Below are 16,245 nucleotides of genomic sequence, written 5' to 3' on the forward strand. Positions count from 1 at the left end.
CAGACCCCACGGACCCACACGGACTTACATGTGTGTCATTGCAGGGTGCCATCTTCCTGTTCTTTGCAGGGCGGATTGAAGTCATTAAAGGCAACATTGATGCAGTGAGTGATGGGGGTCCGGGCCGGGGCTGGGGATCCCTTGGGGTCTCCCAGACCAGCAGGAAGTCAGGCACATGTGACATACTCAGGGACAGGATAGACTGGGGGTGGGGGGGGGCCAAGAGAGAACCAACCAGAGAGCAGGGGTGGGAGAGGCCCTTCTGGCAGAGCAGCCTGGGAAGACAAGGGAGGAGGAGGCATTTGTGGTGCCTGGGATTTTGACTGGGAGATATAGGACTGCAACATTGCAGTGGAGGGAGGTGGAGGGAGGTGCTTGAGGGAGGCAGAGGTTAGGAAAGCCCATCTGTTTAGGGCATGACGATTAGGCTGGAGTCTGGTACCTCCCCTCCATTATAGCTCTCTCCTGCTCTTTCATTTTGTTACTAAAAACCAGAGTCCTAGGCGGGGGCTGTATTTGAGCCCAACGTCATGTAAGACTTAGGAGGTAAAACCAGGACTGGAGGCCAGATCTCCTGGCTCCTGGGGCCCCACCTGAGCCTCGCACAGGGCTGGACCACTATGCCCTGGAGGAGTCCCGGTCTGCTGTGGTGTTGGGAGGTTCGGAGGATGCAGAGGGGTTGGGGCTGGGTGGGCACCCGTCAGGCTGACCAGAAGGTGCCTGCAGGCCATCCGGCGTTTCGAGGAGTGCTGTGAGGCCCAGCAGCACTGGAAGCAGTTCCACCACATGTGCTACTGGGAGCTGATGTGGTGCTTCACCTACAAGGGCCAGTGGAAGATGTCCTACTTCTACGCCGACCTGCTCAGCAAGGAGAACTGCTGGTCCAAGGTGGGCTGATGCCACGTGTTAGGGGCATTGGGTGACCAGGGCTGACTGTGTGCCTCCAGACCACGGGCCAAATCCCTAACTGAACACAGATGTCTCAGCTGGAATCTAAACATAACCTTAAATTCTAATAGGACTCAGGCTTGGAAGGAACTAAAGACCACAAGAGAAACTTCTGAACCACAATGTGTTACAAAGAGATTTCTAGTCACAAAGGACAGAATCATGGCTCCCTCTGTCCAGTAGAACTGTTTCTGTGGTAGAAATGTTCTACTTATGCACTGCCCAAATATGGTAGTCACCAGCCACATGTGCACAATGAGCACATGAAATGTGCCTAGTGCCACTGGGAAACTGATTGTTTTCAGTTTTATTTAATTTTAATTAACTAAATGTTAAATTTAAATAGCCATGTAGGGCTTGTGGCCACTATATTGGACTATGCAGGTCCAAAACACGAAAGGCTCATATAACTGAACATTCTTGGCACATCCGACTTCAGGTAGGGCTGGATCCAGGAATTCAAATGATGTCGTCTGGCTTGGTCTTTCCATTTGTGGCTGTGCTCTCTCCTATGACATCTTTGTTTCTGCTGCATCTTTGCAGGAAGGTTCTCTCCATGTGACAGGCAAGGTGGCCACGGGCTGCTTCTACTCATATCCTCCCCTTGGTTTCAACCAGAGTCCCACAGTTTGAGCCTCACTGGTCTGACTTGTCACCTGCCAATGCCTGGAACAGAGGGGTGGGAAGATTCCTCATGGGCTGAGAGTAGGAGAGGGGTGGTTCCACAGAAGAAAATCATGCACCCAGAAATAGTGGAGGGATTAACAAGATGCCATACAGGCAAAACAAAGCCAAACAGATGCCCGCCTACTAAAGATGAAATTTATCATGGTAAGTATTGAAATAAGTGTTAGCTTGTACCATCATAGTAATGATAGTGCAGAAATTGGAACCAAGAGTCTTAGAACCACCTAGCTCAGCAAACGTCTAATCTGTTCTTTGTAAATACACAGGACATGTGTCTTCATGGCTTCATCCCCTGCCCATAGCAGACATTGCTAATCAATCCTCTGCCATGAGCCTAGCTGTGACCTTAGATACCTTCCCTGCAAAGCTCCAGGCAGCCGTTAGAACTGACCCACATTGGCACCTGTTAGGAGACCTGTCATCTGCATCTGGTCCCTCCCCCTCCTCTGCATGGAGGTCTCTTTTCCGTAGCCCTGCCTGGGGACCAAGCTGAAGGGGAATTCTCTGGGTCTGGGGCAGGTGGGGCTGGGGAAGGGAGCAGGCTTCTACTGAGCTCTCAACATGTCTGGCACCTGTCACGTCCTCCACACCACACCCAGTGAGGAGAAGTTATTATCTCCATTGGGCACATGAGGGCCACTGATGCTAAGCGAGGACTGTGACTTTCCCACCCACATGGCTGTTGGTGACAGACACCGGATTTGAGGACAGTCCTGTGTGACTCAGAGGCCTCTGCTTCTCTCTTGCTCCTAGAGTCCTCCTGAGGAGTCGGGGCTTGCCCTGAGCCCACCCTGCTGTTGAAGGTGCTTCCTCAGGCCCAGCTCCCATGGCCCCCACACCCCCTCCTCATCACCTCCTACTCCCAACAAGGACAAAGCCTCAGGGAACCTTTTTTCTTTTTTTAGAGACAGGGTCTTGCTATGTTGGTCAGGCTAGTCTTGAACTCCTGGGCCCAAGCAATCTTCCCACCTCTGCCTCCTAAAGTGCTGGGATTCTGGGCCTTAGGGAACCTTTTTGAACTGAAAGTGACTCTCGAAGCCTTCCTGTAGAGTGAGGTGGGTGGCTAACCATATGGGGAAGGAGAGACCTGGTGGGGGCACACAGCTGCTATATAGAGGAACAGAAGGTGGGCCAAGCCTCCCAGCTGTCAGGAAATCTGGCTCAGTCCCCAGACCGCTGTGTGGCTTTGGGGTGGCCAGTCCCTCTCTTTCTGCAACACTCTCCTCATGAGGACTTCTGTGAAAAATGGGGGTTGTAACCCTCTGAGTTCTGGGGCCCCACCCATTTCTAATCTCCAGAACTTGGCCACCACAGACTCCACCAACTTCTAGTCCTGGGGCCTGGGCGCCTCTGGCCATTGCCATAGGCACCACCCGCTCTGTGCAGGCAGCGCCCCCCTCTGCCAGGATCCTCCGAGGTCAGCTGCTGGGTCTGACCCGCAGACCCTGGCTGAGAGACGGATGAACGGAGTATGCAGACACAGGCTTGCCTGTCAGCAGGTAGGGGACCCCTGCCAGAGTCAGCAGCGGCCCCCATAAGCCTGCCACGCTTGCATTTATTTAGTACAGATGTAATGACAAAAGCCTAAAGCAAACTCCATTTGTGGGTAATTAACATTGTCGTCCCCCCAGAGAGAGCAGTCCTCCGCATGATGATTAAAGGCCAGGTTCCGAGGCCTAAGTAAACCAACTTATCTAGATCAATTCCCTTACTTCTTGTTATCTACTCTGAGAGAATTCAGCTGCCTTCAGCCAAATCCTTTCCCGAAGCTTTTGCAAAACCTCCCAGCCTTCCAAGAAGGTTTGCTTCTTTCTGTAATTTTTCTCACCACCCTGACCTATCTCCTGCAGTCAGCCCTGTGGAGGCCTTTGTGTTTCCCCCAGTGCTAGCAGCCTAGAGGCTGAGATGGCCAGAAACAAGGTGGTGACAGTGGCGTGCTCAGGGCTTGGGAAACCCAAGGAGCTAAAGGCATGCCCAGGCAACCAAAGAGGACAGGAAGGCTTCTGAGGAGAGACCTCTGAGGTGGGTCTTGGAGAGGAAGGACTTAGGGAGGCAGAGTGGAGGAAGTGAGAGGACACCCCAAGCCAAGAGGGCGGCAGGACCAAAGGCTCAGAAGCCAGGGTGCTGCAGAAGGGCTGTGTGCCACAGGGTGAAGAGTTTGTGTGGCAGAAGGGCAGGGGGCTTGCATCAGGGGTGACAGCTGCTCTTTTGTCCCAGCATAGCCCCTGTACATCCCTGGAGAGCTGGGGCGTCCACAACTCTAAGTCACAGCCCCCATCCTAACCCTGGTGGTGCGGTGAGGGTGAGCTGTCTGTGGGCAGGAGGGAAGACTCTTGGAGATGAGCCTGGTGGAGAAGGGATAATGGCATCCCGGGCCGAGGAGCAGCACAGGCAGAGGCCTGGGGAGAGTTTAAGGAGTGTAGGGGAGGAAATGGCAGAAGATGAGCCAGAAGAAGAAAGGTTAGGGCAGGTCCTGGAGGACAGGAGTGGCTGTTTGGGCTTTATCCAGCAGTGGGGGAGCCTTGGCAGGCTTGTGGCTTAGATAGGTGCTTTAGAAAGCCCACCAGCAGTTGCTGGGCCACCCCCACTGGCTGGGTCCTGTTCTAAGGCAGGAAATACAAGAATGAGCAGGAAAAGACCCCCCTCAAGGCTCACGTCCTAGTGGGGAGACAAGAAACACAGATGGGCAATATAACACGATGTCTGGTTCCAGTAAGTGCAGTGAAGAACAAGCGAGGCTGGATGCCGGGAGTGATGGGAGGGGCTTTGTAAGGGGAGGTCGGGGGAGGCCTGTCTCAGAGGACACCAGAATGGAGCGCAGGAGCAGCACGTGGCAGTCACATGGCAGGCCGTTAGGGCAGAGGGAGCTGGGCAGGGCACAGCAGGGCAGGAGTGTGTTTGATGTGTCCTGGGAACAGTCCTGAGGCCGTCGTGTGGCTGGAGTGCTGCAGGTGTCAAGGAAATTGTAGGAGATGTCTCCTGAGTGTGATGGAATATAACCAGATTTCCAGAAGGAACTGACATGATCTGACTTAAAAAGGTCAGTGTGCGAAATGGCTTGCAGGGGACAGGAGTGGGAGCAGGGAGATAGGAGACAATGTGTACCAGGACAGCAGAAAGACATCCCGGGTAGCCTGGAACAGGGAGACGGTGTGGAGATGGTGGCAGTCCGATAATGAGAGCCGTAGGGCAAGGCCAGCAGGATCCTAGAGTGAGACGGGAGGTAAAGTCACCGGGACTTGGTGCCTCCACGTCAGGGGCAGGGGAAAGGGAGAGGACAAGGGCGACCCGGGAGGTTAAAGATGGGACCGGGGCCAGGCGCAGTGGCTCATGCCTGTAATCCCAGCACTTTGGGAGGCTGAGGCGGGCGGATAGCTTGAGGTCAGGAGTTTGAAACCAGCCTGGCCAACATGGTGAAACCCCGTCTCTACTAAAATATACAAAAATTAGCCTGGCGTGGTGGTGCATGCCTGCAGTCCCAGCTATTCAGGAGGCTGAGGCAACAAGAATCGCTTGAACCCGGGAGGCGGAGGTTGCAGTGAGCCGAGATCGCGCCATAGCACTCCAGCCTTAGCCTGGGCGACAGAGCGAGACCACATCAAAAAAAAAAAGATGGGACCGGGAACAGATTTCAGGGAGGGAGACTCTTCCCGCCGTGGCCCACGAAGACCAGCTTTCCCTCATGTTGTGAAGGGCGGGCTGAGGCCCCGGCATGGGTGGGGCTGCCAGGTGGAGGCCGCTTTCTGCCTGCTCTAGGCAGGACTCCCGGATGTCCGGCGCCTTTTCCTTTCCACCCTTTCTTAGCCAGGAGGCAGGAGCTGTGGTTCGGGGCTTGGCCACTTGAGGGCAGCACAGAGCCAGGCTCCTGTCTCAGGACTTCTGAGGAAGGGGCGTGGCGTGCAGGGAGGACTGGGTGGGGTAGGGGGTCTCCCGCAGGGCCACGGTTTCCCTGTCAGGGCTGGCTGTGCATTTAGTGGGCAAGGTGCTGGGGTTGACTCCCGGCTCTGCCCCAGTAGCTCTGGGGTCCCAGGAAGCAGAGGTGGGGTACGGACTCCTTTCTGGCATTGGCTTTGGGATCAAGCGAGGTGCTGGATGTGGTGTGCCTGGCACACACAGCAAGGCAGTTAGTTCTACCAGGGTGGCCCGAGCTGACCCGACCCAGGCCCTGCTCACGTTTCTGGCTCAAGCCTCTTCTTTTTACAGTCCGTGCTTCATCCTCCTATTGGTAGTCCACACACATCCTGCCACCTCCTGGCTTTGCTCAGCCTCTTCCTCCTGGCTGGAAGGCCTGTCTGGGGCCTCAGGGAATTTCCCCATTGCCTTTCAGGGGCCCACTGTGAAGCTGTTGCTTCCCGGAAGCCCCCAGTGCGCCCCTGTCCTTGTGTCTCTGCCGCAGTCTGTCCTGCCCATTACTAGTTGCATGGGTTCTTCTTGCCACTGCTTCAAGTGGAGAAGAAGGTGGCTGCTTTGACATGGGTTGTCCTGGATTCAGGTCTTCAAGTTGCTTCAGCTTCTTACCTTCATTTCTCCCCTGGCGCTTGGAGACAACGGGAGCTCCTGTGCTGGGCCACGTGAGGTCCGTCTGCAGATTCCAGCCCGGCTGGGGCTGGAGGAGGGCTGCTCACACCTGGCTGTTGCTCTGTCTCGCACAGGCCACCTACATTTACATGAAGGCCGCCTACCTCAGCATGTTTGGGAAGGAGGACCACAAGCCGTTCGGGGACGACGAAGTGGAATTATTTAGGTGGGTCCCACATCGTGCTCCCACTGTGTAGGCCGCTCCCACCGTGTAGCCAGCTATGGACAGACCAGCCAGGCCACCCTGAGCTGTGGGCACTGGGGAGGGAGGAGTAGGGTGGCTCCCTGCCCCCACCCCAGGACTGCCCCCCCTGCGTGTCCTCCCCTCCCATCACCACCCCATGCTGTTGCTGCTGGTGGTTGGAGCCCTTTGACTTTCTTCAGAGGCTTTCTTTCACAGAAATGGTTTTGCTAATATCGTCTTCCTCCGAGTCTCTTTCATGTGGACAGTAGGACAGATGTGGCTCCAAGGTCCAGGGAGGGAAGGTCTTTCACTCTGCTGAGTTAACCTGAGACACTCAGAGAAGCACAGTAGAGAGCTGACAGTCGGAATCAAACAAACAAGAGTAAACCCAGCCTCTGCTTGTTCTTAGCTGTGTCACCTTGGACAACTTCAGCATCTGTAAAATGGGAACAACAACCTCCACCTCGCAGCACTGTTTTGCAAATCAACTAGATAATAAATGTTAAGAGCCTGGCGCATAGAACTAGGAGCCTAGAAGCTGCCCACTAAGTGGTGGCTGTTTTCATTCTTACCTGTACCACCGTGTTTGCTTCCTATGAAGTGTCTTTAGAGCAGAGCTCAGCCTTGGCAGGTGGAGGATGGAGCTTAGAGCCTTCCTCCAGTCTTGATGAGGTTGAGCCCAATTTGCAGACCCAGAAATGGGTATAATATGAGCCTCCTAGGCTACTGTTGTCACAATAATAGGGCATTTATCACTTACAGAGTGTCTGCTACTACAGCAGACTCCATGTCCCCCTCTCAGATGACTCTTCCAGAAAGCCTAGGAGGGCAGGTGTCATTACCTCCATTTTAGAGATGAGGAAATTAAGGCCAACAGAGGTTCTACAGTGAATGAGCAAAGGAAGAGTTTGGGGGGACCTCACACCCACATCCAGCTGTTTCCTGAGCCTAAATGGCTCAGGCCTGAGGTCACAGCCACACCCAGTGACTGTGGCAGAAATAGGAGGAGGGTGGGATGGAGCTGGTGGGTGAGGCCCCAGATGTGGGGGCGTGCCTGGCGGCATACCGCATTTTGCTCTGCCCTTGGAAACAGCTGAGAAGGCCAGAACTCGCGAGGCAAGAGTTAATTAAGGGTTTGAGCTGTTTGGTCTTGGGTAGGTCCCACCCTTTCTCTGAGTGTTGGTCTCTCCTGTGAAATTGGGGTTAAACTTCTCTTGGGTCCTCCCCAGAAATGGAGCCTGGGAGTGGAGGCGATAACTAGGAGGCAGGGCCGGCCCAGGGGTGTTTGGCACACTCTCATCTCTGCCAGCTGGCGGGGAGGAACCCCTTGCCCAGCCATAGGAAGTGGCCAGGTCTTGGGGCAGGGTCTCTAAAATTATAGCCGCAGGCTATTTCAGACCTAGAAGGCTCTTTAGAGTCTAACACTGTCATTGTGCAGATGGGGAAACTGAGGCCCAGAGGGGCGCCAAGCATAGCTGGGTAGGCTGGGGACCCTCTGCCCTCTCCTGCTCTTTTTCATCCTCTCCCACCCTCCCCATCTCTTTCACAGAGCTGTGCCAGGCCTGAAGCTCAAGATTGCTGGGAAATCTCTACCCACAGAGAAGTTTGCCATCCGGAAGTCCCGGCGCTACTTCTCCTCCAACCCTATCTCGCTGCCAGTGCCTGCTCTGGTGGGTAGGAGGTCTGGACTGGCGCTGCCCTCCGGGTATAGGATTGTGGGGATTCACTGAGAGCCACAGCCAGGGGGAAGTGGATGAGGAGAAAGACCTTCATGCCTCAGGGGCCTGGGGAGGGTTTCACAATTCACCTGGGAGTCTGGCCCAGCCCCTGCCCCTTAGAGAGGGTCCATTGGGGCTGAGAGTGGAGAGACAGGCAGGCTGCAGATAAAAGGCAGAGAGGGACACCCTCCTGGACAGAGAGCCCCATGTCCATGTGCCCAGGCAGCGGCATCACCCGGCTGCCAGTGATCCCAGCCTGTCTGTTCCAGTCTTGTCACAATGATTATAATTGTTTTCACGGTCCCCCTCATTCGGCCAACCTTTTCATGTTATATTCAACTCTGAACTCACATAATAGCCAACATCGTTATCGAGCACTTGCTATATTCAAGGCTGCCCATACCCATTGCCTATTGCCTGATTTGAGACTCACATCAACCCTCTGAGTAGGCGCTGCTGGTGTCTCCATTTTACAGATGGGGGTAATAAGGCCTAATAGATCAGTAGAAAGATCAAATAACTTGCCCAGGTCACACAGCTGGTGAGTTGGAGTCAGAATTTGAACTCAGCAGTCTGGGCCCACAGCCCATATTCTGAGCCATGGTTGTGATGCTAATTCTATGCACGATTTGAGTAGGCGTCAGATAAAGTTCCAGCTTGCTAAGAGTCCTTGTTATTCAAGTAGTAAGGGAGCCAGAAAAGTAGAAGGAAGCCTGCTTGAGAGACCTTTTTCTGGTTCTGGCTGTACTGTTCATTAACTGAGTAGCTTTAGGTCGGTTCCCTCTTCCCCTTATGTAAAATGGGTATAATAATAGATTCCTTTCCCATTTTACAGAGCAGTTATGAGCATCAACGAGGAAAATGTGTTAAACACTTTATAAATTGAAACGGTCAATATTTATATAGTTTGATTTAGCACTTACAACCTGAATATTTCTAAAGTTTTAAAATATTTTATGGTTTAAAATATACAATAGGCCGGGCATGGTGGCTCACGCCTGTAATCCTAGCACTTTGGGAGGCTAAGGCAGGCAGATCACCTGAGGTCAGGAGTTCGAGACTGGCCTGATCAACATGGAGAAACCCCACCTCTACTAAAAATACAAAATTAGCCGGGCGTGGTGGTGCATGCCTGTAATCCCAGTTACTCGGGAGGCTGAGGCAGGAGAATCTCTTGAATCTGAAAGGTGGAGGTTGCAGTGAGCTGAGATTGTGCCATTGCACTCCAGCCTGGGCAACAAGAGTGAAACTCCATCTCAAAAAAACAAAACAAAACAAAACAAAAAAAGAACAGTAAAGCTATTACTATCAAGTGGAGCAGGAGGATATTGTAGGAAGGGCAAGGGCAGCAACTATACCAAAAACTTAGGGGAGAATTTCCCAAACTGTAATCTGCAAAATACTGTTTATGCATTAAATGATTTATGTGATTAAATACATTTGGGAAAGACTGGCCTAAACACAGTTTATATACTATAGGCTTTCTTGGAGTCTTTATATATTAATCTAAGAAGAAGTTTAAAGATATGTTTTTTCTCTAACTTATTTGGCCACAGAATCATTTTTAATTTTTATTTATTTCGGGGGAAGGGGAGAATCCTTTTTTAAAAAATGAAACATTTGCTGGCAGGGTGTGGTGGTTCATGCCTGTAATCCCAGAACTTTGGGAGGCCAGGGTAGGTGGATCGTTTGAGACCAGGAGTTCAAGACCAGCCTGGCCAACATGGTGAAACCCCATCTTTACAAAAAATTCAAAATTTAGTGGGGCATGGTGTCCTGCATCTGTAGTCCCAGTTTCTTGGGAGGCTGAGGTGGGAGGATCGCGTGAGCCCAGGAGGTCAAGGCTACAGTGAGCTGTGACAGTGCCACTGCACTCCAGCCCGGGTGACAGAGTGAGACCCTGTCTCTAAAATAAAATAAAATAGAATGAAACATTTGCTAACTTGGGACCACAGAACAGTTGAGAAATACTGGTCTAAACTGAAATTCCCTTCCTAGAACATAACAAGAACCACAACAATAATGTCTTTCTAGAACTTTATGGCTACAAAGTGTTTTCACATCCATTACCTTCTTTGATAGTTTAGGAAATGCTCATTTAAGCAAACACAGTTACTATGAATGAAAGTTTAGTACTATTATTTTATTTTATTTATTTTTAAATATTTATTTTAGAGGTGGGGTCTCACTCTGTCATGCAGGCTGGAGTGTAGTGGTGATATCAGCTCACCACAGCCTCAAACTCCTGGGCTCAAAGGATCCTCTCACTTCAGCCTCCTGACTACAGGTGTGCACCGCCATGCTCAGCTACTATTTTTATTTTTTTGTAGAGATGATATCTCACTGTGTTGCCCAAGCTGGTGTTGAACTCCAGGGCTCAAGAGATCCTCTAACCTCAGCCTCCCAAAGTGCTGGAATTACAGGCGTAAGCCACTGCATTCAGCCTAATTTAGTATTCTGAGCTTCCTGGCAGTCGAGACAACAACAAACAAACAAAAGGAACCAATAGCCTGACAAAGACACGGTGAAAAGAAATTTTTTTTTTTTTTTTTTTTTTTTTTTGAGATAGAATCTCACTCTGTCACCCAGGCTGGAATGCAGTGGGGTGATCATAGCTCACTGCAGCCTAGATTTCTTGGGCTCCAGCGATCCTCCCACCTAAGCCTCCCAAGTAGCTGGGACCCCAGGCTTGCACCACCATGCCTGGCTAATTTTTTTTTTTTTTCTTTTTTTTGGTGGAGATGGGGTTTCGCCATGTTGCCCAGGCTGGTCTTGAACTCCTGAGCTCAAGTGATTATGATCCACCTGCCTAAGCCTTCCAAAGTGCTGGGATTACAGGTGTGAGCCACCATACCTGGCCCCAAGACTTTTTTTTTGAGACGGAGTCTCTGTCACCCAGGCTGGAGTGCAGTGGTGCCATCTCGGCTCACTGCAACTTCCGCTTCCTGGATTCAAGCGATTCTCCTGTCTCAGCCTCCCGAGTAGCTGGAATTATAGGTGTGTGCCACCACACCCGGCTAATTTTTGTATTTTTAGTAGAGATGGGGTTTCACCATGTTGGCCAGGCTAGTCTCGAACTCCTGACCTCAGGTGATCCACTCACCTCGGCCTCCCAAAGTGCTGGGATTACAGGCATGAGCCGCTGTGCCTGGCCCCCCCAAATTTTTTTAATTAAAAAAAAAAGAATCTAAGAAAAAGAATAAAAGGAATCAGATGTGTTTTAAGAGTCTCGATGGTAACTTCATTCTAAAGGAAATGGAATATGAATGTCATTATTTAGCCCATTGCTTTGGGAGACTAGGAGTAGAAGAGAAGGTGACATAGCCTTAAATTCTGTTGTCCTGAAATGTGTGTATGGAGCATGGCCTGGTCCTCAAAGGACAGAAAGTGTTTGGCCCCAGAGAGGTTGGGAGAAAGGACATAATAGCACTCAGGGAGGGCATGAGCAGGAAAATAGCTGGAAAACTTGGGCAGCTATGAGCAGCACATTACGGACATTGGTCCATCTTACATCTTCACTGGGGTAAGGTGAGATCTCAGGAAGAAATCAATGATAAGGCTCCCATAACCCCCTCAGGCCCACAGCTTCACAGGCTGACTGAGACCTGTCATGGATGATTAGAGCTAGAAGGTCCTTTAGTGAACCTCTGATCTGAACTGCCCATTTTGTAGATGGGAAAACTGAGGCCCCATTAGGGAAGAAACCTAGGACTGACTTGCCCCCCTGCCTTCAGGAAATGATGTACATCTGGAACGGCTATGCCGTGATTGGGAAGCAGCCGAAACTCACGGATGGGATACTTGAGATTATCACTAAGGCTGAAGAGATGCTGGAGAAAGGCCCAGGTGACTTCCCTCAGGCCCTTGGGCCTGCCATGCTAGGTCAGGTCTTTACAGCTGAAGCTTCCCTCTGCCAAAAATGTCCTTCCTCCTTTCCCTACCCTGGCAACTCTCCTTTATCTCTCTAGACTGAGCTCCTCCAAGCAGCTGTTCCTTGTCCCCCTGGTAGGGTCAAAGCCTCTGGGCTCCTGCAGCCTTGGGGCTTCCTTCAGTGCTGACCTCACTGTATTGTCATTGTCTCAGTATTTGCCTTTCCTTCTTAGATGTGACCCCTGCTGAGGACAGGGACTGTGTCTGATTTACCTGTGTCCCTTTGACCTAGCACAAAGTAGGGGGCTCCATAAGTAACTGCCGCAGAAATGAACAAGTCTGTCTTTTTCCCTCACATCCCTATTTTCAGAGAACGAGTACTCAGTGGATGACGAGTGCTTGGTGAAATTGTTGAAAGGCCTGTGTCTGAAATACCTGGGCCGTGTCCAGGAGGCCGAGGAGAATTTTAGGAGCATCTCTGCCAAGTAAGTGCCTCTGCAGCTGCTCCTTCTGGGTCTGAGTCTCCTGGGTAGAATATTCAGGGCTTCTCCATCCTCATGCCCACTGCAGTGGCTGACCCTAGCCAACCCCCACTCACCACACAGGTACTAAACCAGTGTCCACTCTGTGCCAGGACTTGTGCCGGGAGCTGTACAGATAATTCAGACCTAGCCTCCCAGTGCCACCAAATTGCCTGACTACAGGAGTCCATCCACGTTGTTTTGAGTGAACAGTGTCCCCTGGAGTTTGTAATTCGGTGACTCTATCCTTGCCCTCAGGGAGGGCAATGTGACAGATGGCAAGCTGTAGGCAACCCAACCAAGGCTCGTCAGGGCCATGCTAAAGGAAAGCGGAGAGGACAGCAGGTGCCCCAAGAAGGGACCTAAACTTAATGGGAGATACCAGGAAAGGCTTTCCAAGGCTGATGTTGAAAGTGGGAAGTTCATCAGGCAGAGAAAGCAAGGGAGGACAGGTTTGAAGTGGAGTAAGTACAGCATGCACCAGTGCATGGACACAGGAAAGACATCTGAGGCTGGGGTGACGGTGCTGGGGTCTTTACCTGCCTGGGTGAAGTCATAGAGAGAAAAGATTGAAGATGAAAAAGGAGGGATAGAATGAGAAGGGCCTGGATGTTTTGTTCACAAGGCTAAATTGTATCCCAAAGAAGACAGCCAGAAAGGGTACCGGGCAAGGAGGACTTGGAGTTTAAAAGGATATCTCCAGGGCAGCATGGAGGTCGGGTCAGAGAGGGTAGATCAGAGACAGGAGACTTTACAGTTTAATAAACCATTCAACCTGGAGAAAGGGAGGTCGGGACTTAGGTGGCGTTGGACTAAGGACATGACAGGAGCCATAGGTTGTCAGGGAGCTGGAGCCCAAGGTACAGGATGGGAAGGCTTTGCTATGGATCCCAGCCTTTCTAGGGCTGGGTAGTGGGAACCTCCCAAAATTGGAGTTCGGGTTAGGAAATCCTCACATGCAGTTTGGGAAAGGCTCAGGAGGAGGAACCTGAGCCATGTCCTCTGTTCTGCAGTGAAAAGAAGATTAAATATGACCACTACTTGATCCCAAATGCCCTGCTGGAGCTGGCCCTGCTGCTTATGGAGCAAGACAGAAACGAAGAGGCCGTCAAACTTTTGGAATCTGCCAAGTAAGGCTTGGGTAACCTCAGTCTGTCCTTTGCTCCCTCTGAACTCAGCTCAGGAGCTGGCTGGGGACAGAGTTGCCCAGACAGCAGTGAGTGGAGTTGCTAGCAAGGCCAGTCTGGCAGTCCAGAGGGTGGACCTGTGTCCCTCGGAATCCAGCGCTCACCTGTCATAGGAAGACTTCTTTCTTAATGTATAAATGCGCAGTTAGACTCCCAGAGGCAGGAAGTAAGTTCCCAAGGTCACATCAGAAGCCAGCTGCATGGCTGTGTGAGGACCCATGCCTCCTGCCTTCCAGGGTAGGGGTCTATTCCCTAAAACCACCCCTTCAAGCTTAGGAACCCAGGAGGACCAGGAGTGGTTCCAGTGGCCATGATACCAGGGATGAGGGGCCACAAACCCTTCTGGTTAACTCTCCCATTGGGTAGGGCTCAACTCTCTCTGGACACATTAATTTCTCTACAATCCTTCCTTGGCTCGTGGGGCTCATACAGCTCAAACAGGAGGAAAAGCATCTCTGGGAGCAGGCAGCCTCATGTGTCTGATTCGCTGCTCAATTCCAGGCAAAACTACAAGAATTACTCCATGGAGTCAAGGACACACTTTCGAATCCAGGCAGCCACACTCCAAGCCAAGTCTTCCCTAGAGAACAGCAGCAGATCCATGGTCTCATCAGTGTCCTTGTAGCTTTGTGCAGCAGTTCCGGGCTGGAAGACAGAGACAGCTGGACAGAGCTCCTGAAAACATTTCAAAATATCCCCTCCCCCTGCCCTGCCCTGCCTTTGGGGTCCACCGGCGCTCCAGTTGGATGGCACAACATAGTGTATCCGTGCAGAAGCCGAGCTGGCATTTTCACCAGTGTAGCCAAGGGCCTTTGCCAAGGGCAGAGCAGGTGGAGCCCTCTGCCTGCCCTATCACACATACGGGTACTTGCTTTTCACTGTGATGTTTAAGAGAATATATGAACAGTTTACATTTTCCTTAGAAATACATTGATGGGATCACAGTTGGCTTTAAAAACCAACAACAATCAACCACCTGTAAGTCTTTGTCTTCACCTATTATCATCTGGAGGTAAATCTCTTTATATGATGATGCCAAAGGGCAAATTGCTTTTCAAATTCAGCAAGTTCTCAGCTTATGTGACGGAAGGGCCTTCAGAGGACCTGAGGAATGCCTGGGAGAGGCTAAGCCTCAGGCTTCAATGCTTCTGGGGTTGGGCACGAGGATGTACACAGACACCCACTACCTTACTACTCACACTTCATTTCACTCCTTTTGTAAATTTCCAATTTAAAAATCAAGCACGTCTTTTTAGTGAGATAAAATCTGAGCTCTTCTGTAGAAAAATCAATCTCTACCAGTAGGAAATGCCAGGGCTTGATGGAAGAGCTGTGTAGCCCTTTCTATGCCAAAGCCAGGAAATTTGGGGGGCAGGAGGTTCTCAGAATCCAGTCTGTATCTTTGCTGTATGCCAAACTGAAACCACTGGGAATAATTTATGAAACATAAAAATCTTCTGTACTTCACTCCAAGGTACATTTACTTACTGACAGCATTTTTCTTAGAACTGTTATTCTTGACCTGTTGTGTATGTGTTAGATTCTCAGTTAAGAGAAAAGAGATATTTAAGTGATAAAATTTATGCCCTTAAGGGATCGTGCATCATGTATTTCAATAAAATATGTGTTGCATGAATCCTAGGCCGGGCAGAAAGTCTTGATCAGAAGCCACACGGCCTATGTATGTTTTATTTAGACCACACAATGTTTTAAACTTTTTGAATAAGTTACCAGCATTCACAAATGGGGAGATTTTACAGATGAATCTGGTTCCTGGCCTGTAATTTAAAAACAAACAAACAAAAATGGCAACATTGAGCCTCATTGTTGAGCAACATTGTTGCCATGAGGCAACAATCAGCTAGAGCTAAGTCCAGGCTACTTTAAACACTTCTGTTACCTTTCTGGCCCCTAAAAGCATCTGAATTTGCAACCTCTAGGATTGTTAAAGTGAGAAATCAGGTTCAATGACCAACACCAGGTTTTACCCTTCACTTTCTGATGTCAGCACACTTCAACCTAACCATTTCCCCGTAGGGAAAATCATGCACACCGTAAAAATATTCATCTGTGAAAACGTTACTCCCCAAATGCATGAATGCAGTTTCTACGAGAGAAGAACCAGTTAAACTTTCCAATCTTCTAGGATTGCTGTATTTAACAAACATGAGTATCTGCCAAGGGTCTGGATTAATATATAAAGATCCAGTCGGTCGGGCGCGATGGCTCACGCCTGTAATCCCAGCACTTTGGGAGGTCGAGGTGGGTGGATCATGAGGTCAGGAGATCGAGATCATCCTGACCAATATGGTGAAACCTCGTCTCTACTAAACATTAAAAAATTAGCTGGGCGTGGTGGCGCATGCCTGTAGTCCCAGCTACTTGGGCAGGAGAATCGCTTGAACCCAGTAGGCAGAGGTTGCAGTGAGCTGAGATCGTGTCATTGTACTCCAGCCTGGCGACAGAGGGAGACTCCATCTCAAAAAAAAAAAAAAAAAACCCTCATCCAAGATTATCTTTTCCAATGAGTATTGTCAGAGTAGAAATGCTAT

At 50.7% G+C, this 16,245-nt stretch overlaps 1 protein-coding gene across 17 annotated transcripts in view; it reads left to right on the forward strand.

Annotated features, from left to right (window-relative positions):
- Positions 1-15,160, forward strand: part of TTC39A (tetratricopeptide repeat domain 39A) — a 57,820-nt gene extending 42,660 nt beyond the window's left edge. For 16 of the 17 annotated variants that reach the window (XM_063780504.1, XM_063780495.1, XM_016963040.4 and 13 more), the window contains 8 exons: positions 45-104; positions 727-888; positions 6,288-6,379; positions 7,947-8,067; positions 11,850-11,961; positions 12,356-12,470; positions 13,520-13,636; positions 14,195-15,160. In XM_063780504.1, the coding sequence (XP_063636574.1) occupies positions 45-104; positions 727-888; positions 6,288-6,379; positions 7,947-8,067; positions 11,850-11,961; positions 12,356-12,470; positions 13,520-13,636; positions 14,195-14,318 (903 nt within the window). In that variant the 3' untranslated portion in view covers positions 14,319-15,160. Of the gene's footprint in view, positions 1-44; positions 105-726; positions 889-4,435; positions 4,676-6,287; positions 6,380-7,946; positions 8,068-11,849; positions 11,962-12,355; positions 12,471-13,519; positions 13,637-14,194 lie in introns of those variants that run through there. The other variant, XM_009457649.5, reaches the window with a different exon arrangement.
- Positions 15,161-16,245: the final 1,085 nt, after the last annotated feature.

This window comes from Pan troglodytes, chromosome 1, assembly GCF_028858775.2.
Source record: "Pan troglodytes isolate AG18354 chromosome 1, NHGRI_mPanTro3-v2.0_pri, whole genome shotgun sequence".
Taxonomy (NCBI): domain Eukaryota; kingdom Metazoa; phylum Chordata; class Mammalia; order Primates; family Hominidae; genus Pan; species Pan troglodytes.